Source organism: Strix aluco, chromosome W, assembly GCF_031877795.1.
Source record: "Strix aluco isolate bStrAlu1 chromosome W, bStrAlu1.hap1, whole genome shotgun sequence".
In the NCBI taxonomy this organism is placed as follows: domain Eukaryota; kingdom Metazoa; phylum Chordata; class Aves; order Strigiformes; family Strigidae; genus Strix; species Strix aluco.
The window spans coordinates 29,843,364-29,867,988 of NC_133970.1; the positions used below are offsets into that span (position 1 = coordinate 29,843,364).

The 24,625-nt window shown below is 41.8% G+C and overlaps 1 protein-coding gene across 1 annotated transcript in view; it reads right to left on the bottom strand.

Moving 5' to 3' along the window:
* The window catches only part of LOC141917747 (zinc finger protein 608-like), a 145,440-nt gene extending 126,914 nt beyond the window's left edge, over positions 1 to 18,526 (bottom strand). Inside the window, exon 1 of the mRNA XM_074811164.1 lies at positions 17,642 to 18,526. Coding sequence (XP_074667265.1) covers positions 17,642 to 18,526 — 885 coding nt within the window. The remainder of the gene's footprint in view (positions 1 to 17,641) is intronic.
* Between the last annotated feature and the right edge of the window lie 6,099 nt (positions 18,527 to 24,625).

Sequence of the window (24,625 nt, forward strand, 5' to 3'; positions counted from 1 at the left end):
TCTAGGGTCATTTTTACTTTATAACTCCATGAAGACAGGGCAGGAATGCTGTATATAAAACCAAGTTAATCTCCCTTTTACCCTAAAATCTCCAGAAATAAATTTGGATAAAAGCAAAACTTCCATACAGGATGGAATTCCTTGATTTCCTGCTTTTCATTTCAGATGTAGTGATTCTGTGAAGTATCACTTTGTAACTCTAAATAAATAGTCAATGCCAGTTTCAAGGTTGAAGTTTTCTCATTCCTTTTAGTCTTACATTAGAGTCTTTTTCAAGGTAGGGTTTAGTTTTTCAAAGGGTCAGGCATTAGTTTTTAGCTTTATCCCATAACAGGTTTGGGGTATTCTTCTGCATTCTTTCTACTGCTGCAGACATTCCCAGTGGGAATTCTTACAGTAGATTTTTCTCAATTTAAAAAGTAGCGCTTCCTTGGAAGGGTCTATCCTGAGCTTTGAACCTGCTTCTCCAACTTTGTGCCAGCTATATGGTGGTGCATGGATTAAATGGATTTTGGAATGTGCATTTCAAAAGCACATAGTGGGTGACACTGCAGTAGTGTCCTAAGACCCTGTTGGGTCTTAGTCTGATAGCCTATGTTTGTTGTCATTCAGAGTCCATTGCCAAAAGCATATCTTCATTAATAAGATGGAACTACATATATTGTCAGTTATACATGTGCTTGCACACTTCAGTGGTTCATATCATGTTGCCCAACTGTTTGAGAGCTATAACCATCAGTTATTTAGTTTGCATTATGTGTTTTACGACAAAAATATTTCACACTTCACATTTCCCTTTCTGAAGGTTTTCAAACTTGAAATGAATGAAATACCTAGATACAGAATGCATCCACTTGATAATATGATCGCAAGTCTTCTGTTTAAGTCTCTGGGAAAAGCAAGATTATTTTGAGCAAAACTGTAAATGCTTGGTCAGATTAGTACCATGGCAAATAGGGTCATGGGTGTTCCTGGGATTTCACTCTTTCATTCAGATGGGTTTTCCACAGGAGTATGTGAAAGAATCTGCCCCATGAGGATTTAAAATACTTCTACCCCTGCATGAATACAATATGGCTTCTGTGAGCTCAGCATTATACACTGGAATCCTTCCTGATTGTCAGGAAATTGCTTAGAAAAGACAAAAAATGCTAATTTTCAAACATGATTTTAGAAGCTTACATTGTATCAGAAAGACGAGCTTTGATAAGTAGAACTTAATTTCAGTGCGTAAAATAAAGTGCCTGAGTAACTGAAGGAAGTGAGTAACTGAACGAGCAGGAAGTCAGGCAAAAATTCCAGGAGGCCTTCATGGATGAACAAGGAGCTTCTGGCCAAACTGAAACACAAAAGGAAAGCGTACAGAGGGTAAAAGCAAGGATGGGCAACCTGGGAGGAATACAGAAACATTGTCCAAGCATGCAGGGATGAGGTTAGGAAAGCCAAAGCCCAACTGGAACTGAATCTGTCCAGGGATGTCAAAGAGAACAAGAAGGACTTCTATAAGTACATAGGTGACAAGAGGAAGGCTAGGGAAAATGTGGGCCTGCTGCTCAATGAGGCAGGGGACCTGGCGATGCAGGACATGGAAAAGGCTGAGGTACTGCATGCCTTCTTTGACTCAGTCTTTATGAGCAAGACTGACCTTCAGGAATCCCAGGTCCCAGAGACCAGGGGGAAAGGCTGGAGCAAGGAAGATGTACTCTTGGTGGAAGAGGATCAGGTCAGGGGGTACTTAAGCAAACTAGACATACATAAGTCCATGGGCCCTGATGGGATACACCCACAAGTGCTGAGGGAGCTGGCATCTGCCATTGCAAGGCCACTCTAGATACTCTTTCATCAGTTATGTCTACTTAGAGAAGTGCCTGAAGACTGAAAGAAAGTAAATGTTGCTCCTATCTTCAAGAAGGGCAAGAAGAGAATTACAGGCCAGTCAGCCTCATCCTGATCCCTGGGAAGGTGATGGAGTAGCTAATCCTGGGAACCATTTCCAGGCACATGAAGGATGAGAAAATCATCAGGAGTAGTCAGCATAGCTTCACCAAGGGGAAGTCATGCTTGACCAACTTAATCACCTTCTATGATGAAATGACTGGCCTGTTAGATGAGGGGAGAGCAGTGGATATAGTCTACCTTGACTTCAGTAAGGCCATTGACACTGTCTCCCATAAGATCGTTATGGAGAAGCTGTTGATGCATGGGCTGGATGAGCAGACAGTGAGGTGGATTGAAAACTGGCTGAACAGCTGAGCCCAGAGGGTGGTGATTAGTGGCACAAAGTCTAATTGGAGGCCAGAAACTAGCAGTGTACCCCAGGGGTCAATCCTGGATCCAGTCCTGCTTAACATCTTCATTAATGATCTGGATGATGTGGCAGAGTGTACCCTCAGCAAGTCTGATGATGACACAAAAGTGGAAGGAGTGGCTGATACACCAGAGGGTGGTACTGCCATCCAGAGGGACCTCAGCAGGCTGGAGTCCTGTGTCCAGTTTTAGGCACTCCAGTACAGGAGAGACATAGACATACTGGAGACAGTCCAGCGAAGGACCCCAAAGATGATGAAGGGACTGAAGCACCTTACACAAGAGGAAAGGCTGAGAGAGCTGGGACTGTTTAGCCCAGAGAAGAGAAGGCTCAGGGAGGATCTTATCAATGTATATAAATACCTGAAGGGAGGTTACAAAGAAGATGGAGCCAGGCTCTTTTCAATGGTGCCCAGCGACAGGACAAGAGGCAATGGGCACAAACTGAAACACAGGAGGTTCTGTGTGATCATCAGAACATACTTTTTCACTGCGAAGTTGACTGAGCACTGGAACAGGTTGCCCAGAGAGCTTGTGGAGTCTCCATTCTTGGAGATATTCAAAAGCCATCTGGACAGGGTCCTGGGCAACCATCTCTAGGTGGCCTTGCTTGAGCAGGGACATTGGACCAGATGACCTCCAGAGGTCCCAACCTCAACCATTCTGGGATTCTGTGAAATCCCTGTTTATTTGAGAGACTTGACTATTTCGAGTTGGGATGACATTTCTTCTCTCTTCCATACCCTCTCCCACATGTAGACTAACATCATGCAGCCACCAAAATGTCTTTTTGTCATGTTCAGATAGAGGAATGCTCCATGGAGCACTTACTACATTGGTTGTCAGGCATTCTTCATTTTCTGTGAGCTTTCTACTACTGAGAACTATAGCTGCCTGAAACAACACTTGGCAGTGGAAAGCTGCCATGAATAACACTCCAGCTTTGTAGCCTTCATTGATAATCAGCTCTCAAAAGCCCTTGAAATGAGGTGAATGAAGATAATATTACTTGAATAATAATGTAATATTTGGAGCCTTTTGATTATGCACATTAAGAGAGTATCTGTGTAAATAATTTTCCTCAGGCTTAGCTTTTTGTTTGCATATTGAACTCTTGTGTGATAAATAGCAAGCTTAGCATGTACCAATACCTGGGAATAGTCATTGTGGTGGTTTAGTCCCTGCCGGGGTCTGAGACCACGTGGCTGCTGCCCCTCCCCCACAAAGGGAGTGAAATACAAAGCCCCGAGACTGAGATAAGGACAGGTTTAATACAGCAGTGCAACAGCAACACAACAAACAACAACAATAACAATAAGAATAACAGTGATAACAATGAACAGAGCAAGATATCTACCAATACAGCAGTGAGAACCGAGCGATGGCATAACACATATGTTAACCGACCCGACCCGTCTCCCTTCGGCGCCAGGATGTGATATCAGTATGGTATCTGAATAACCCAGCTAGAGCTTTCCCCCCCCACTGCTGGGGAAACTTAACCCTATCCTGGCTAAACCAGAACAGTCATCCAAAAAATAACAGTGAGAAACTGCACAGTATCTGTTCTTGTAATTAACTTTCCTCAGTTTACAGACTGCTACTGCCAGATGTTCGACTTAAGTGCCTTTTTCGACTTGAGATGGCAGCCTTCCATTTTCCCTCTTTGCCTCTAATAGCTTACATCAGTGCCCTGTGGAGAATTAATGAAAACAGTTGTGTCACCACAATGATCACGAAGAATTACAATTTGGCTGTGCTGATGTTAGGATTATCAAACAAGATGAGATGATTTTAAAGCATGGGAAACTGGAACAATATTTAAGCTCTGCGTATTTTTTTGTGGGTGAGTTTGTACAGGGTTTGACTGGAATAGAGTTAATTTTCTTCGTAGCAACTTGTATGGTGCTATGTTTTGGATTTGTGATTAAAACAGTGTTGATAACACAGGGATGTTTTAGTTACTGCTGAGCAGTGCTTACACAGCATCAAGGCTTTTTCTGCTTCTCACACTGCCCCTCCAGCAAGTAGGCTGGAGGTGCACAAGAAGTTGGGAGGGGACACAGCTAGGACAGTGAAGTGCTAAGGCTTGGACAATAAGCCCAAGCCAGAGTTGACCTATAGATGAATCCTGTATATTTTATAACTGATAACCATTGTGTTAATAGGCAATATACTAAGTTATAGCAAACCAACTATTCTGATGTAAAAGGTGGAAATACTGAAGGCTGAGCAACAGGCCCTGAACTGAAACTGCTAACTCCGTATGCAGTCATTAGTGAAATATGCATAGAAGATATAGCTTAAACATCATAAAACATGTCTATCTTGAATGTATCCTTGTATTTCTTTATGTGTGAGCAAGATAACAAGGCCACAGAAACAGTTGTCTGGCCTTGTGACCTTGCTCATAAATTAACTAGATAAGCAGGGAAACTCCCTTAGCTTCTCCCTTAAGCCCTGGCCAGGCTCTGGGGGGAACCTAATGTGAGATGAAAACCAGATATTTCCACTTAAAGCAAAGGTGCCAGCTATTCTGGCTTACTGATTTTTAGGTATATAAGGCTGGACCCGCTCACAGCAACTTTGGAAGCCTCACCTACGGGTGGACGCACCGCGTAGGATTTCCCACTTGCCGGGACAGGCTCTCCAAATCCTCGCTGTAACCGGGGCTGCCCAGCGACTGCGGATCTGGATGATGGTAACGTATGCAAGTGGTGAGGGATCTTTCTTAATCACTATTCTCTCTCTCAGGTAGTAATGATGTGATGCATTACCCTGTATTTTCCTATTTGTTTAAGTGCACTATTCTGTCTTTTCTTACTGTATGTTTTCTGTATTATTCTGTTATATTATTTAGTTATTTCTAGTAAAATACGCCTGCTCTTTTCACTCTGGTGTCTGAGTGTAATTGGTATCCCTAATCAGCAAAACAGACAGCTGAACCCAACTGACCAAAGGGATATTCCATAAAATATGACATCATGCTCAGCAAGAAAACTGGGGGGTGGAGGTTGGTGAGGACTGCTCTTGCTTGGGGACTGGCTGGGCATCAGTTGGTTGGTGGTAAGCAATTGTTTTCTTTTGCATCACTTGTTTTTCTTGGTGGCTGTTTTTATTTGTTCTCTGTCTCTGTTGGTTTTTTTCCTTCCATTTTTAAAAATTATTAAACTGTCTTTATCTCAACCCACAAGTTTTCTCATTTTACCCTTCCAATTCTCCCCCCCCCCATCCTGCTGGGGGGGAGTGAGTAAGAGGCTCTGTGGTATTTATCTGCCTACTGGGGTTAAACCATGACAAGACCATACTTGAACAATTAACATGACTTCAGGGACAGTAAATGTCCACTTACTTCTCGGCCAGAGGCCTAGTTCTCTTGATTCAAGGAGGAACAGCCACTTTTACTGCAATAACCACTTTTTTCTTTTGTCCTGTCTGAGTGTTTTCAGTAGAAAACATGAATATTTATTAACAGGTCAAATATTTGTAACAAAGAACTTTGTAGAGGACATTGTCATATCTGTGATTTATTTAAAATTCCCCCTCATTGATTATAATACTTGGAAAATGAAAGACATATGCCAATTTAGTCAACATTTATTTAAAACAATTGGTGTTTAAGTATGATAATAGCAAACATTTTGTTTGTTTGCTCTGGCTCTGATGACTATGTTTAATGGAAGAATGATGTCTCGTGTACTGGGAGTTTTTACACAGGTTTAGCAAGTAGCATGTAAACTATATAAAGAAGGCCATTCATCATCATTCCTCAGTTTTATAAAGTTAGAATAATAGAATCATAGAATGGTTTGGGTTGGAAGGGACCTTTAAAGATCATCTAGTCCAACCCTCCTGCCATGGGCAGGGACATCTTTCCCTAGATCAGTTTGCTCAAAGCCCCGTCCAATCCAACTTTGATCACTTCCAATGATGGGGCAACCACAACTTCTCTGGACAACCTGTTCCAGCGTCTCACCACCCCCAGCGTAAAAAAAAATTTCTTCCTTATGTCCAATCTAAATTTACCCTCTTTCAGTTTAAAAATATTGCCCCTGGTAAAATGTCTTTCTCAGTCTTTCTTATAAATCCCCTGCAAGTATTGAAAGGCCGCAATAAGGTCTCCCCAGAGCCTTCGCTTCTCCAGGGTGAACAACCCCAACTCTCTCAGCTTTTCTTCAGAGGAGAGGTGTTCCAGCCCTCTGATCATTTTCATTGCCCTCCTCTGTACCCACTCCAACAGGTCCATGTCTTTCTTGTGCTGGGGGCCCCAGAGATGGATGCAGTACTTCAGGTGGGGTCTCACCAGAGCGAAGGAAGAAAATCACCTCCCTCAACCTACTGGCCACGCTTGTTTTGATGCAGCCCCAGATCCAATTGGCCTTCTTGGCTGCAAGCACATTGCCAGCTCATGTCTAATTTTTCATCCAGTGGTATCCCCAAGTCCTCCGCTGCATGGCTGCTCTCAAGCCATTCATCCTTCAGTCTGTATTGATACTGGGGATTGCCCTGACCCAGGGGCAGGACCTTGCACTTGGCTTTGTTGAAAGTCATGAGGTTTGCATGGGCCCATTCCTCAAGCCTGTCCAGGTCCCTCTGGATGGCATCCCTTCCCTCTAGCGCATCAACTGTACCACTTAGCTTGGTGTCATCCACAAACTTGCTGAGGGTGCACTCAATGACACTATCTATATCAGTGATGAAGATATTAAATAGTAATGGTTCCAATATGGACCCTTGAGGGACACCACTAATTCCTAGTTTCCACTTGGACATTGAGCCATTGACTGTAACTCTTTGGATGAGGCCATCCAGCCAATTCCTTATCCATCTAACAGTCCATCCATCAAACCCGCCTCTCTCCAATTTAGCAGCCAGAATGTTGTGGAGGACCCGTATCATAGGAGATAGGAAAACTGTTCTCACCCTCTTGAATTTTATTTCAGCTTTCTTCTTCAAAAAAGGGGAAAAAAATTACAAAGAACTTGCTTGTCAGTCCAGTCATTCTGAATAGTTTTACCACCTTTCAATCAATATAAAGAATTTGTTCCAATTGCCAAGACCATATAGTCAGAATTAAAAGAGAAAATGCAACAGAGAGAGCTTAGTGAAACTTCAGATACAACACAATGAAAAGTTAATAGTCTGATCTTCATATTTGCCCAAATGGATACTCATAGCCTGCAATAAATTGTGGTTTTATTTCGTGAAAAATTCCTGTGATTTAAAATCTCATTTTATGGAAAATCCCTCAAGTCTTGCTATGAAAACCGGTAATTTTCTTTATTCAAATTATCTTATTTCAAACATATTTTTAAGCAAATTAAAAAATGATAGCTTGTATTATTATTCACTTTGGTTAAACACTGTACCACAGAAGATCTCCATTGGGCAGAAACATTCTAGTGTGAAAAGGGGAAAAACAAGTAAAGTTTGTCAAATTTAAAAAAGAATGAAGAAATATAAATAATAATTTCTAAATTTGAGAAGGGTATTTACATTTTGTAATTACGTCATCATCATAAATTTTCAAGGACTGCCATTTTGCTATCTTTCACCTAACAGGGAATCATAGAATCACAGAATCATTCAGGTTGGAAAAGACCCTTGGGATCATCGAGTCCAACCATCAGCCCTACTCTACAGAGTTCTCCCTTACACCATATCCCCCAACATCACATCTAAACGACCCTTAAACACATCCAGGGATGGTGACTCCACCACCTCCCTGGGCAGCCTATTCCACTGTCTGACCACTCTTTCTGTGAAAATTTTTTTCCTAATGTCCAGTCTGAACCTCCCCTGTTGCAGTTTAAAGCCATTCCCCCTTGTTCTGTCACTAATTGCCTGTGAGAAGAGACCAGCACCAACCTCTCTACAATGTCCTTTCAGGTAGTTGTAGAGAGTGATGAGGTCTCCCCTCAGCCTTCTCTTCCTCAAACTGAACAGTCCCAGCTCCTTCAATCTCTCTTCATAGGATTTATTCTCCAGGCCCTTCACCAGTTTCGTTGCCCTCCTCTGCACTCGCTCCAGCACCTCGATATCTCTCTGGTGTTGAAGTGCCCAGAACTGGACACAATACTCCAGGTGTGGCCTCACCAGTGCAGAGCACAGGGGGACTATCACCTCCCTACTTCTGCTGGTCACACTATTTCTAATACAAGCCAGGATGCCGTTGGCTTTCTTGGCCACCTGGGCACACTGCTGGCTCATGTTCAGTTGCTTGTCAATTAGAACCCCCAGATCCTTCTCTTCCAGACAGCTCTCCAGCCACACCTCCCCAAGCCTGTAGCGATGCAATGTACAGACCAAAATAAAAAAGCATGATCAATATAATTCCTCTGATTATTATTAAGAAATAAACAATTACTTGACATGTAAACTTACTAAAACAAACACAAGATTTTAGCAAAACTATGGCCTACTTAAACTGAAGTCACTGCATCCACAGATCCACAAGCATGACACTATCAAAGGATTCATGAGAGCATTTCTATTATAAGAAATAAAGCACAATTAAGAAGCCAGATAATCTTTCGAACCTTTTGTGGAAATGCAGTGATATACCAGTGTATGCTATAACATTATGTAAATACAATGTAAAGCTGGTATAGTGCTAAGCATATTAAATAAAGAATAACATGGTTGTTGGATCATCTGTCCCACAGGAAGTATCTTAGCTCAGAGCAAGGTTGACTTTAAAACTCTTGATTATATTCAGCAATCCCAATTGTATACCATGGAACAAATCTGGAATATACAGCTGAGATGCAATTCAAACTATGTGAGCAGTATAACTGAGAAATACAGAAGATTCAGCAAAGTCAATATACACATCTGCCTAGACGTGGAAGTGATCTAACTTTTTTGCAAGGGTGGGTGATGGAAATCCAAACTATATAACTAGATGTCTTTATCCAAATGATACAGAGAAATGATTACTTGTTTTAAGACTTATTTACTTATTTACTTATAGAAAACTGCTTAGCAACTTATTTACTTACTTCTAGCAACTTATAGTATTACTTATAGTATTTTTGAATATTGCTAAGAATCCTGCTTGCCCAGACTGTTCTGTGGAATTTTACCAAGGACTGCTGTGTCCATCAAAACAAAGCAGTTTACTGTGAAAATCTACCAAGAACTGCAGTGTTCAGCAAAATAGCATGTTTTTGTCCTTGAGGAACAGGTGTGCTCTAACTAGTTGGGCCTCGGTAATGAGTAAAGATAGCCATATACGGATGGTAGAAGTTTCATTGGTTCCCTTAAATAAGATAGGATGAGTAAACCAGCTGAAAAATATTTTTTGTTGTTCAAGAAATTGGCCAAGAGAATCTGCACATGCTCCAAAGGAAAAACAAGGTGAGAAAGACTATGAGCCTTCCTCCCCAAGACGCCCCCCAGGAGGCAATGCGCAGGTGCAAAGAGAACATAAACTGCTGACACCAGCCTTTTGAACTAACCCAGCCTCAGTCATGCATATGTATGTTTGTGTTATGTAATCCAATGAATATGTATATTATAAGTTTTTAGTAAAATGTGCTGTTGGTGTGCAAGCTTTGTGGAGAAATCCCCTTGCACCCCGGCGCCGGAGTAAACATACCTGCTTTATAACTCTATTTCAAGTTGTAGAGTCTGTTTTCCGCAAATCACAAACTAGAAGTAAATGTGGCATTCCTATTTGCAGAAATGTTAGCAATTCTGAGACCTTATTCCTGATAATACTTGTAACATGTGCCCAGATACCACAGGTACCAGTAACACCAAGACTTGGAGAAACACAGCCCATAAGTAAAAAGAATGTGTCAACAAGACCATTAAAACAAATACTATGGTTCAAATGGTAAACAAAATTGCATGGTCTGTTAAGACACTGCTGACACACTGGGAATTTTGAAGGGAACTCTGATTCTAAGTACATTTGGTCTGTGTTTCCCATCTCCATTTCTACATGCCCTCTTCAGGCTAGTCTTATGAACTAATATTTTATAGGCCACGTTCTGTGGCCTTTAATCCCATGTGTGTTTCCTGGACACAAGTAATCTTAGTGGCTTCAGAGGAGAAGATGATGACAGGATAAAATTTTATTTTGCTTAATATTAACCTCACAGGTGACACCATTTCAAGGATGTCTCAGATCACCTGCTCTCCTACCTCTCTGCTTGGATTTTAACAAGTGGATGCATACAAATGCCCTCCAGTCTAGCTCTTAACTGGATCAAGGTCTTGAAATAACCTGAATAGCAAATTAAGTCAGCAGGACATACACAAGTGTTCTGAGGTCCAGTAGCTCCCCAAATCGACCACAGCAAATATAAACATGTCCCTGGGACCAGCCAACTCTCAGGCCTGCTGGCAAAGAACATGCCAATGGATTTTCTGGACATGGTTGAAACAAAGAGCTTCACTCAACAGTCAGTATTCAGTATAACTGTTAAGCAGGTATTCTTTATTTGCAGAGCTGGGCAGCACTGGGGATCGCTCCACCACAAGTGCTGCACTTACTAACAAAACGCTCTGACTAATATACACAAAAAGCATACATATGCATCAGATTTCCTAGAAAAGACAGTCTTATGCTAATGGGTTCTCAGAATTCATTTACATAGTCTGCGCATGCCTAGTAAAAATAGAGTGAGGGTCTTCTCCCCTCCTTAGGGGTCCACATAGCCTTTCTCACACTGTCCGTTAGTGAACTTTAGGTTTCTCGTGTCCATATATGGTCATAGAGTTACCTTATCCGTCCTTCAGCTCCTGTTTGTTCCAAGGGGGTTAGTTCAGACCAGCTTCCAGTCACTTATCTTGACACTGGTGTTGATCTGAGGAAAGCGAAAAAGGAAAAAAAAAAAAAAAAGGAAGCAAAGAAATATAGACAAAGTTGTGAGGCCCCTTAAACAATGCTAGCCCTTAGGCAATGTTAGCTAGATAACATTCTTACAGAAAACAGGATAGATAGTAAACTAATCCCTGTCTTTGAGATAAAGGGGGAGCCGTACCAGCTAAAGGATGACCAATTCCTGATAACACCAAGGATTTACTTCCTGGAACATCTTGATAGACACAAAAGTTCCAATTAACAAAACAAACAGGTAAAACTAACTCTACAACCTGAAGAGGAGCCAAAGGTCCGGAGAGCACGAGCAGGAAGCAAAGTCAAAAAAATTCATGAAAAGGAAGGAGTCTTACTTCATCCTGAAGACCCTTGAAGATCCCCGCCCACCCTCACCAGGAGGCACTGCACAGGCGCAAAGAAGAAGGACTTGGGGGGGGGCAAGAGGGGAATTTCTCGGAACTAATTGTAATATTCCCTCCTTATCTTCGGAATCCTAATGCATATGTAACATTTCAAACAATAAAAGGAGCTGGTTTTTTGGCTCCGGGCACGCACGTTTGTGGCGGAGCGATCCCCCGTGTGCCCGACGTCGTAATAAACATACTACTTTATAACTCTTAGTGAGTTGTAGAGTTTGATTCCGCGCCACAGTGTCTTCTTAGACACTTGTTTTTTAGGTTCCTGCTATTAGGGATGTACTCAGGGAGTTTTTCAGACTGTCCAAGGTCTGTCTTATCTTTACTAGGCAAGGAGTTAAAGGTTTCAAAACATCTTACAAGTGGGTAATGACTACAGAGGGTAGTTAGGAAAAACTATAAATGAAATTATATACATTGCAGTAAAATATGGGAAAAATAAAAGCTAGTAAAACACAAGTGATGGCTAATGTTAAAACTAAATGTCTTATTTTACAGGTCCCTGTACATTAGCAATCTCAAGTATACTTGTAGCAACTTCCCTTCATGGTCAGCAAAGTACTACTAGTGTAGCTCTGTACCATGTCAGGTTTTCAGTTTATAATGGATACCATTACACTCTGCCCTCCCACTGTACCCTCAACAGTATTTTATCTAAGGAAATGTAATTTTCACTGCTGTGGGTTTGCTTGCTGGTTTGTTGTGGTTTGTTTTTTTTTTTAATCCAACTGTTTTACAAAGCAAGCACAGGACAAATTCTGCTCTCACTGAAGCAAACAGCATTTAGTCTACTTATACAAATGCAAATCACACACATAACAAAGACAAAATAGAGGAGAACACTGCATTAAACATCCAAAGAATGTGTTCAAATTAACAGAAAACAGGCCACAGACTCTCCCATAAATGTCAGTATTAGAGAGCCTAGAATGAACACCTTTAAAACTAGATCACACATTTCTTATGAAAAAACACACAAGTTTTAGCATGCAAGAAAAACTTTGCATTTCAGATTTATGATTTAAGTTGTTGTTGATGAAATAATAGCTTTCCAATTACCAAGGACTTCATAGGAGAAGCAGGAATGCATTATGTGTTAATGATCACAGCCAGGGGGTCCAAGCTTTATTCTCTCGCCAGAAGTATAGCAGATCCTCCCTGCAGCTTCACCATGCCTGTTTCCTGTCAGACCACTCAGAGATAATGTCATTAATCTCAGGGTGGCACAAGACCTGTCATTAGATTTAATGAAAGACCTCAAAAAAAGGCTGGATGCAGTTTTATCCAGAGCTCATAGGCTGCAGTCATGCAAGTTACGTTTAAAAGAATAATTTTTCAGCTAACAATTCTAAAACACTTCTCTGAAGAGCAAAAAATTCTCTGCATGGAAAATATTAGCCAGTGGATTTATTATATACAGTTAGGTGACTGATCAGAGCTTGCTAAAGTTATCCTTTGGAAGTCTTTTTTTTTCTTCTTCTTCTTTTTATCTCTTAGGGAAAAATTGACAGAACTGTCAGAATAATTCAGGTTCTAGCTAAACAGTAAGATCTTTGAAGAACTGACCCTTATTGTGTTTGCGTGCAGGAGGTGATTTACTATTATAAAATCTTCAATGACTGAGCTTCTTACTGTTAGAGACCCATAGTTACCAGTGTTTTTAACAGCCAAATCTTATGTAGCTTTCAAAACAGTTTGCAGTCAAATAACAATAGACTTTGTTCTTTAATTACAGCAAGTGACCTCCTTGTCCTTTTATTTCACAGTGAATAAACCAGAGCCAAGACCAGCTAGAAAAGTACATGAAAAGCATATCTCCATAACATCATTAATCAAAGTACGTACTCAAATGATTTACATCGGTAGGTAAAATACACACAGAATTTCCTGAAGTGGAAAACACCCTCAATTCTGCTATAAGAAGAATAAAATAAATAATACCAGCCAACATGTTAATTTGCTTGACAACTTTCAGATGTGAAATGCAGTCTTAATGAAAAGCAATACATGAAAAATAAATTCTAATCTGAATATTACTACTGATTCATTTAAAAAAGGCAACTTTTTGGTTGGTTGGGTTTTTACAGCTCTGACGATACATTCAGACCTTCTGTATTATTTTCATTTAAGCGCACAGATTTGCATGCACCAAATATAACTTTCCCATCTTGGAGTAAAATGTGCCTGCTTGAATACCCAACCTCTCCCTGCAGCACATACAAAGCAAAACTTTCTAGATAATCTGAACACTTTTCAATGTAACAGCTGCTAAAATTTCAAAAGCATATGTCACCAAACAGGATAAAAGAACTTATCGACACCAATGTGATGTAGATAAGCAGACACTCCTTTATTAACGGCCGGGTGCGTAGGGGAGTCGTCTCACCAACGACACACACCTAACTCGTGTAGCATGCTGATTATATAGGATATAATGATGCATAGTAAATAGATTCTCATACATAAACATGATAATTCCCGTAACTCATGTTCTTATTCCCACCTCTTTCTGGTCATGTGCACTTGAGTTCTGAAATGAGTCGGGGGCTGCTTTTATGACCACCACGGACTACTGACTCAAAAGACCCTCCAGTGTCCTTGTCTCAAGGACTTTGGCTCACATTGTGGTTTTAACATGCTTCGAGACCCTTGCACAATGTATCTTTTACAACACCTGGTCTACAGGGCAATAAATCGTCCTTACTGAACAGCCTAACAATAGTACCTCCTCATGAGTCTTATTCTTTGTATAGAAATCTGGTTAATGATTATCACTAGTCTACATGGCCTCAGCCTGGGACTTTACAAAGGACTTTGTAGCATCATGACTGGTTGTATGGTTACTCTAAATCATTCCTTATTTAAATCAAAATCACCAAAAATCATTAAAATCAGCTCAAATTAATAACAAATCAGTAACACATAGGTAAAGCAAATGAAGAGTTCATGCTGACAAACAGCCAGTAACTGTGCTAAAAAAGTGTGGATGAGGAATGGAGACAGGTTGTAACACCAAAAATCTTTAGTAGTTAGGCTACCTGTCAAAGCTACTTATTCCAGACATGTCACTGGTGGCTTAACCACAAAATGGGCTACACTAATATAGTTCAAATATCTTAGAATTACAGAATACTTTGACTTTATCCACATATTAGGGGAGTAGTAATTTTTTAACATACATGCAGTTTCTGCATAAAAGAGCCAGCAGAACAGTCATTGATTTAATTAGGTTTCATAAGATCCAATGTATCACATTTTACATTACTTTCTGCAGCATGGAAACAGAATAAATAGACCAAAACCTGAAGCATGCTGTAAAAATTAAACAGTGACTACAATTCTTGGGAATTCGCTCCAAGCTCTTCAGAAACAGTAAACAAATGCAATATTCCACATCACATACAAAAACCTTCAGATTTTGAATCTGCATTAATTCATTTGTATCTAGGAAGAAAGTATCCAAATTCATGAGACATGTCTTTCATGAACATTAAGACAACTGGAAATTGATTTTAACATGCAGGCTTGAAAATTATATATTTATCTACAAATACAAAGTGTTTTGTGCAAGTATAGTGTATATATTCCAGTGTGTAAATAGTCAAAACAAGATCACAACAAATCTAAAATCCTTTAAAAGAAATCTTTCCAATTATTATTAAACATTTGGAAAAAAATCCAAAACAGCAAACAAAACACTGAAGTTTCACTAATAATACCACAGGCTAGGTTTAAAGTTGCAACCGTTGTCAGCAACGAGTGCTGAAAGGAGCATTCTTTAGGAATAGAAACACAAAGGAATGTTATTAAGACAGCAAGCAAGCACACCATTATGCCAGAAAATGGCCAACACTGCATGACTCTAATGTGCGAAGCCTATATTAAAGCAGGGCAGTGGCTGTTACTGAACATGCAAGCTCTAAATCTCCTATAAGAGCAGCAACTACAACACAAAGTGTACTACTGTCTCTAAACCACTCCATATATGTTTGTTCCTAATTTACATATGATCCAATTTACATTACATGAAAGACTACTTACTTCATACAATTTCCTCTGTGACTACAGAGTGAAAAGAACATTAAACTGGAGAAACCACACCACACTCTAACCTCTGTTGCCTTGACAACAGCTTTTGAGATACTGAAATGTTCAGACTGCCAGCTAAAAAAAAAAAATTGTTGAATGTGAACATTTAGCTGAAAGATTAAAATGCTAAAGAGGTTGCAAAATGGCAGTACCTCCCACATTCCAGGCAGCCACTGAATCCAGTCAGATAGCTGACTCTGTGAAGACCAGATTAAGTCAATTTATCTAGACAGTTAAAGCAGATTATAGAACTGCAATTTGAAAAGCATTGGCAACAAAAGTAAATGTCTACTGTACTAAATTAATAAAGAGGCGATAGGATTTTAGGACACCTTTTCACAGGGAACAGAACTTTCATAAATCAAAGTATAAATATAAGCCTATGAATTAAAGCAATCTGGTTTTCTTTCCATTGTGTTTAGAAAAGGTCACAAGGCTCATTCAAATTCATCTGTAGCTATGATATCTTAAAAAGCAATAATATGCATACAATATGAAATTTTCTCCTTGTCTCAAACACAAGGTCTTGAAATTATCTTCAAGTCGTCTTAACAAATATTTGATGTGACAAACCCAAATCTAATCCTCAGAAGTCTACTTAAATATTACACAGCCTTCAACATCACTGAAAAATAAAAAAAACAAAAACAGGTCATAAAAAGGTATAACTTCCCCGAGATCTTCAGTCCTCCCAGGTACTTGCAAACCATGCCATACAGTTAACACCAACCCAAAAGTTTTCCCATCACTGAATGTTTGCTCAGGGAAGTTGTAAAAGCAGACAATCAAGTCATGAACACCCTAAAATTGTGCATGTGAGGGGTGTGTGGTTCTGCTTTACTTTTCAGGTAGACTTTGTTTAACAACCTGTAGAATCTGACTTGCGATCCTGGGCCAATGCTAGCCTCCCCCCAGATCCTCAAGAAGCCCTTTGAACAGAACAAATCCTTCTGGTACCAGAACGTGCCTAAATGAGCACTAACAAAAGCCAAGTTCTCCCTCCACCCTTCCCTAAGAATACATGACCGTTTATTCTTACAGAGAGCATCCTTCATACATTAATAGAAAGGAAGAAAACCACACACTCTCATTTGATTTCTTTTATACATTTCAACCCCTCAATAAACAAGTAGTTCACAATCAAGAAACCATGGAGCTCAGATTAAGAAAGCTCCCTCAGACAAGAGACAAACTGTTTCCCTCTGTTCCGAAAGCTGTTTTGCACACATATCTCAGTACAAGGTGCATCCCCCTCCTCCTTTCAGGACCACAGGCACCGCCTGTCTGCTGGCTCATTCCTCCCCATTCTCCACATCAGTTTCTGAGGCTTTTGGCCTGCTGTACCACCACAAGAGCCCCCAGTAAAATAAACATCCTGCATCTCTGCAAAGGGGAGTGACAGAGCTCATGTCTGTGTTGATGCCTCTCTTCTCCCAAATGCAATCTTAACTCCAGAGAGGGGGTCAAAGGAGAAAGTGTCCCTTTAGACTTTGGGAGAGGAATGACCACAAATACCCGCCAGTGTTGTAGCAAAGGGACAGCACATACAACTCCAAGACCTACTGCTAGTGGAGCCTGAGATACACACCACCACCACCACCCCAGGCAAACACACAAACCTTCAGCCTGCAAACACATGCCATCCCACTGGTACCAACACTGCTGCTCTCTGATAAAATCAGGAACAGCTCAGTCAGGGTCATCTCAGGGTTTGTCCTTTTGGGTGAATGCAATCAGAAGGAGCAGACAGTACAAAATAGAAATGTTCTCCAGGTCTGGAGACGGGAAGGGGAAATCAAAAGGAAAAGAAGCACGCTCAAAATGCAGTGTCTCCTGTATAGGGAACAGGTTTGGGTTTTGGGTTTTTTTAGAGGAAGAACAGATGCATGTCACAAATACACAACTACAATAACAACAGGAGCAAGCACACAGTTGTGGGAAGTTTATCATAAGCACAGGGAGACACAGAAGAGAAGGGATGGAGAGAAGCTTGTCCTACCTTTTCTATTTTCAGTCTCTTGATTTGCCTGTGGCTCTCCTCCTCCTCTTCCTTCTTTACCAAAACAGAGTTCCCCAATAACCCCGAATCCAGGGTACTTTTGCTCATCTCCCCCACGGTGGAGGAGGCATAGTGGAAGGGGCTGCTGCTCCTACCACTGCCTCCCTTGGCACCATAGCCATACAGGTGCCCAGAGGGAGCTTGGCTGCTGCCACCCCCACTGCCATTGGGGTGGCCCTGCTGCAGGTCATGCTGCTTGTCCTTCCTGGATTTCCCCACATCCTTATCCTGCTTGGAGCCTCTGCTGCCCTGGTTTTTACCTGGTTTCTCCTCTTTGCTTTTCCCACAAGAGGCACTAGTGCTGTTGCTGGTGGTGTTATTATTGCCGTTTGGGTTACTGCTCACATTCTGACCCAGTGCTGAATTCATGACAGTTGTCTCTCCAGGGCATCCTTGGACTTCCTGCCTCTTGCCAGCACTGTTGATCTCAGGAATGCCATACAAGGCAGCAGAAGGCAGAGATTTATTAGCATCCTCAGAAGTTCTGCTCCTTTTCACTTTTGATTTGCTAGTCTCTTTGTGAGAGGAACTCCTCTGGGAAGCAGAGGGCTGAACAGAAGCAAATTTTAGGCCATCAGCTAAGGCTGAGGTAGCATCAGCCCCACTAGAAGCCAGACCCCCACAATCCTTGGAGTTGGTGTTGCTGCTGCTGGTGGTGATATTAGTGGAATTTTTCATCTCAAATTTCTGTCTGTCCTTCTCCAAATCAGCATCCAAATTGATTATTAAATTCCCAACCCTGATTTCCCAATCATCGCCACTGTCATAAGCATCAACTGCAGTTGGATCCACACCTTTTCCTGCAGTGGAAGTGTTCACTGACATCCTGAAGATGAGATCTCTAGAATAAAAACCTGATGAACTTTCCTTTGGAGATGTGGGGACATTCATTTATCTCTGTTGGGCTTTTTAAAATTTAACTCTTCTTATCTTCCTCCCCCACGTATGTCTAGGTTTATACCCTGCAGTCCACGTCCACCTTTTCCTGTGAGAAAGGGAAAAGTCAAATGTTTCTTGTCTGGGTGTTACCAGAATAATGACTAAAAAAGGGGGACAAGGTAGAGGGAGCAAAATAATTCAGTATTTTCACAGTTTTCTTTTTAAGTTTGTTAAACTGGAGGCAATGGATGTGATGATTTTATAGTGAGCATCTTGAATCTAGTTGTATTTCAACATCCAAGATCACTCTTAAAACGTCATGTCGGGGGGGGGGGAGAGAGAAAGGGAGAGAGGGAAAGGAAGAGAGGGAAAGAGAGGGAGGGAAAGAGAGGGAGGGAAAGAGAGGGAGGGAAAGAGAGGGAGGGAAAGAGAGAGAAAGAGAGAGAAAGAGAGAGAAAGAGAGAGAAAGAGAGAGAAAGAGAGAGAAAGAGAGAGAAAGAGAGAGAAAGAGAGAGAGAAAGAGAGAGAGAGAGAAAGAGAGAGAGAAAGAGAGAGAGAGAGAGAGAGAGAAAGAGAGAGAAAGAGAGAGAAAGAGAGAGAAAGAGAGAGAAAGAGAGAGAAAGAGAGAGAGAAAGAAAGCAAGCACAAAAAATTAACTATGTGATTTAAATCCACAAATCTCAGGAAATACAGATTTAGGACTGGTGCCTCACTGTTAGAGCACAAGTTGTAATCTAACCCCCTGGACCACCACCTAGGCACAAAAGGGAAAAAAGAAAGTACAGATTCACTCTTCAGTGCATTCCATGTTTTTTGTGGCCTTAAACCAGACCCTTGAAGTTTTGTGACTTTACTATATTATCTATTACCCCTTCTACTTAATCGGGGGGGGGCAGTGCTAAGGAAAGCAGGAAACCTAATTTTCCTTGACAGAATACAGCATCTATTAAAAATCAACAACCTATAAATACAAATGTTTACTGGAAAATATTAAACCCCATAGGTTTAAAAAAAAAAATCAAAAGGTCTTATTACTTTTAAAAATATGATTAAGATAATAGTTATAACAGCAGTTCTAATGTACTCCTAGTTCACACAATTGTTAGATCTGTTAAATATAGTATTATTTACTCTAAAGGAAACTGATTTAAGACATACATTTAAGTAAGTGATCTGCACTAAAGTGGCCTCTGACTTTGAATGCATGTTTGACAAAACTTAATTAAAATGATTTTTAAAGGGATCTCTCCCTTTTATAGACGACTGTTGAAATATTTATACATATATAGGTATATTGCTTACCTGTAATCCTTTTTTATTTTAATTAAACCAGCAAATCAAAATGTTGTTTCCACTCAGCAACAATTCTGTGCCTCATTTTAATTAGAGAGCAAGTGATCAAGAAGTAGAAAGCAAGTAACATCTCAGCCAGTATAAATCAGTTGATAACATATCTCCCCCTACTTTGGGGCACAGATCAGAAGTCCTTTTTTCTTTCAGCTTTTCCTCCTTGCTTAAAAAAATATAAATTAAAAACTTCATAACTTTACAAGCTGGTAGGTAATACTTCACATTCTGAACTGAAGCATCAAGGACCAGATTTTTGTTTGTTTGCTATCTTGAATGAGCAAAAAGATGCACTAATAATCACAGTAAGTTTAAAAAAATTTCCCCAACTTCACACTCCATCTTCAGTGCTGGACCTCAGAGTCATCCTGATCAGCAAGTAATGATCCATGGAACAAACCTAGTCTGGGTGTTAAGACAATATGTGCTAACATAGAGATAAATTGGTGAAAGGGAGGAAGGGAAAAAAAAAAAAAAAAAAGAAGGACTGAAAATCTGGGCTGGATTCTGCCTGTTGGGAAGGGGCATTTTTTTTCATCCGTCCTGACAGATTTGATTTTTTTGAACTAACTTGAGGGGAAACAGAGGGAAAGGGGGTGGGGGTGAGGAGGCTGAGGAAGAGGAGGAGGAGGAGGGGAAATCACTGATCAGATATGTAATAAAACATATATGGTATTTGTTATTCAAATCTCAAGGGGAAAAAGAAGTTGTAGTCAGGACATCCACCTCCCCCCCCCCCAACTCCCCGGGGCTGGGGAGCTCCCCCCCCACCCCCGGGGCACCGTTGCCTTGGGGGAGGGGGCAGCTGAACTCCTCCCGCTGCTGGCTCCAGCTGGGACAGGGCTTGTTCCCGGGGCGCCACCGCCCGACCCGAGCAGCGTGCCCAAGCCGAGCCCTGGAGCAGTGTCGCGGAGCCTGGCCCAGCGTGGGGGAGGGGGGGGCAGAGCTGCCCCCTCCCCAGCCGGGAGGGCCCGTCCCGAGCACCCAGCTGCCCCGGGGGGGTTGGGGCTGGGGCAGGGGGCACCGAGCGGCCCTAGTGAGCCTCCGAGCGGCCCTAGTGAGGCTCAGTAATGCCAAATTAGCGTTTAGGTTTCTGCTCAGAGACAGGATGCAGTAAACTGTCTCGAGGGGGCTCTGTGTTGAGCCCCCCCCTTCTAACCCGCTCATACTTGTAACCACGTTCTGTTAATACCAAATTGCGTTGTACCTAAACTATGTTGTGGCCGAACAGTTTTGTAATTCTCTTATGTAAATAAGAAATAAGATATATGTATATAGTTTCTATTGTTAAAATCAGTTGTTAGAAGGGAGCTAAAATGGCCCCCATCTTCAAGCCACTACAAAAACACTTGTGCTGAGTCATCCCCCCTTCTGTGACGGAAACCTGAGACAAGCCCGCCGAAACCTGAGAAAAGCCCGCGAAAACCTGAGAAAAGCCCGGGAAACTTGTTTACACCTTTGCAGACCCCTCAGGGTACGCCCATCATGAATATGGATGAAGCCTACACTAGAAAGGGACTCGGTTCTGCCGGGTCAGGTGTGTGTCCTGGTAGAGCAGAGACTCCCGGCACACCCAGCGCTGTTTTGCTCACTCGCTGCTTGCTAATAAAATTTTGTTGATCACTAAAAATTGAGAAGTGGTTATTTCCCACTAAATTACAATTAATCAATAACAATGTCTAGGATATGTAGTGCAGTAGAGGTACAAATAAAAAACATCATCATCACTGTTTGATAATTCTTCTTATTAGAAAACAAATATATGATTATAGCTAAACTGAGTGTATTACTTATTTCTCTGTTTTAAAACAGTGGCATGCACTCAAGCTACTGCTATTCATGTTGGACATAAGGACCAGCTGATCTGTTTAGAAAGTTGGTGAGCCTCTGCACAATCTGGACTTTGAAACCTGTGTTTCTTCTCATCTCACTGCTTCTGCTTCCTCATCTGTAATGTGATGTAACAGTGATTACATCTTACAGGGTGCCTTGAGAACTGTCACTCCTTCACAGGGCTGCTGTTTACTCTCTCCTTCCCCTGTCACAGATCACTGAATCACAGAATCATTCAGGTTGGAAAGACCCTTGGGATCATCGAGTCCAACCATCAGCCCTACTCTACAGAGTTCTTCCCCTACACCACATCCCCCAACATCACATCTAAACGACCCTTAAACACATCCAGGGATGGTGACTCCACCACCTCCCTGGGCAGCCTATTCCACTGTCTGACCACTCTTTCTGTGAAAAATTTTTTCCTAATGTCCACTCTAAACCTCCCCTGTTGCAGTTTAAAGCCATTACCTCTTGTTCTATCACTAATTACCTGTGAGAAGAGACCAGCACCAACCTCTCTACAATGTCCTTTCAGGTAGTTGTAGAGAGTGATGAGGTCTCCCCTCAGCCTTCTCTTCCTCAAATTGAACAGTCCCAGCTCCCTCAATCTCTCCTCATAGGATTTATTCTCCAGGCCCTTCACCAGATTCATTGCCCTCCTCTGCACTCGCTCCAGCACCTCGATATCTCTCTCGTATTGAGGTGCCCAAAACTGGACACAATACTCAAGGTGTGGCCTCACCAGTGCAGAGCACAGGGGGACTATCACCTCCCTACTTCTGCTGGTCACACTATTTCTAATACAAGCCAGGATGCTGTTGGCTTTCTTGGCCACCCGGGCACACTGCCGGCTCATGCTCAGCTGTTTGTCAATTAGAACCCCCAGATCCTTCTCTTCCAGACAGCTCTCCAGCCACACCTCCCCAAGCCTGTAGCGATGCATGGGGTTGTTGTGGCCCAAGTGCAGGACCCGGCACTTGGCCTTGTTGAAGCTCATCCCGTTAATGTTGGCCCACTGATCCAATCTATCCAAGTCCCTCTGTAGAGCCTCCCTATCCTCATGGAGATCGACACTCCCGCTTAACTTGGTGTCATCTGCGAACTTACTGATGATACACTCTATGTCCTTATCAAGATCATCAATAAAGATGTTGAACAGAAAAGGTCCCAACACCGAGCCCTGAGGAACACCACTTGTGACTGGCTGCCAGCTGGATTTCACTCCATTGACTACCACTCTCTGGGACTGTCCAGCCAGCCAGTGCTTGATCCAGCAGACCGTTTGCTCATCCAGGCCACGGGCAGCCAGTTTTTCTATGAGAATTCTATGGGGAACTGTGTCGAATGCTTTTTGAAAATCCAGGTAGACAATATCCACAGCGTTTCCTTCGTCCAATAGTCGGGTCATTTTGTCATAGAAGGAGATCAGGTTTGTCAGGCAGGACCTGCCTTTCATAAACCCATGCTGACTAGGCCTGATCCCCTGGTTGTCCATTATATGACTTTTAATGGCACTCGAGATGACCTGCTCCATGACCTTCCCTGGTACCAAGGTCAGACTGACAGGTCTATAGTTTCCCGGATCCTCCTTTCTGCTTCTCTTGTAGATGGGTGTTACATTTGCCATCCTCCAGTCCAATGGGACCTTCCCAGTTAGCCATGATTTCAGGTAAATCATGGAAAGCGGCTTGGTGAGTACATCTGCCAACTCTTTCAGCACCCTTGGGTGTAACCCATCCGGTCCCACAGACTTGTGTGCATCCAAGTGGTGTAGCAGGTGTCTGACCACTTCCTCTTTAATCGTGATGACCTCATTCTGCTTCCCCTCCCCATCTCCTAGCTCATGAAGCTGTCATTCTTAATTTAAAGACCTTCTTACCAGGTCAGCTGTCCCGTTGGCAAAAATATTTTTCCCCACTTAGTGAGGTGGATCCCATCTCTCCCAAGCAGATGCTGATATGCAAACAGGGTCCATGGTCATAGAACCAAAAACCCTGTCACCAACACTAGTTCCGCAGCCAATTATTGACTGGTCCTATTAGTGCCCTTGTCCTCACACCCTTTCCCCTCACCGGCAGAATTGAGGAAAACACCCCCTTGCCCTTGACAACTGCCCCCAGAGCTCTGTATTCACTTTTGATCCTGTCCAGGTTTCCCCTGGCAGTAGCATTTGTGCCCACATGGAATAACAGCAAGGGTTAGTAGTATCAGTCTGTTATAATGGTGGAACTTTAACTGTGGCAATAATATCAACTCAACATAATATTATGGCATCATGTAAAGCCAATGGAACAGTTACTGGTGCAATTTAGTCTCAGATAAAGTCAGTGATAAATTTTCCTTTCAAGAGTGTGGTTGATTGACCCCAGCTGGTATGTAAGCCTCCCCAACACAGTTTTGGTCACAAATCTAAAGCACAGCACTATATGGGCTGCTATGAAGAAAATTAACTCCATCCCAGCCAAGCCCAGTACACAGAAGCACTGTTGTACATGCATTCTGATATACTGTCAGTCAACTTTAAATTTGTATTAATGAAGGTTTTTGAATCAAATGTTCTCAAAGACAGAAAATAGGAGCCAAAACTTTTTAAAATGTTTCTTTAAACTTTTATTTTCCACAAATAGTAAAAGAACGAGAGAGTATGGTTTCTTTCTCAAGCAGGTGTTTATGATATACTATTTCAGAGTATGTGGCAGAACCCTAAATATGACAGAAATATCTAATAGACAGATTAGTGGATAGACAGGTAATATGAAAGGGTGCAACTTCAAGTGTCATCCAGGAAGTCTGTGGTAGAACCAGGAGCACAGTCTAAATCATTGGACTCCTTGCCATTTTGCAAGAGAACATAAGAGTATA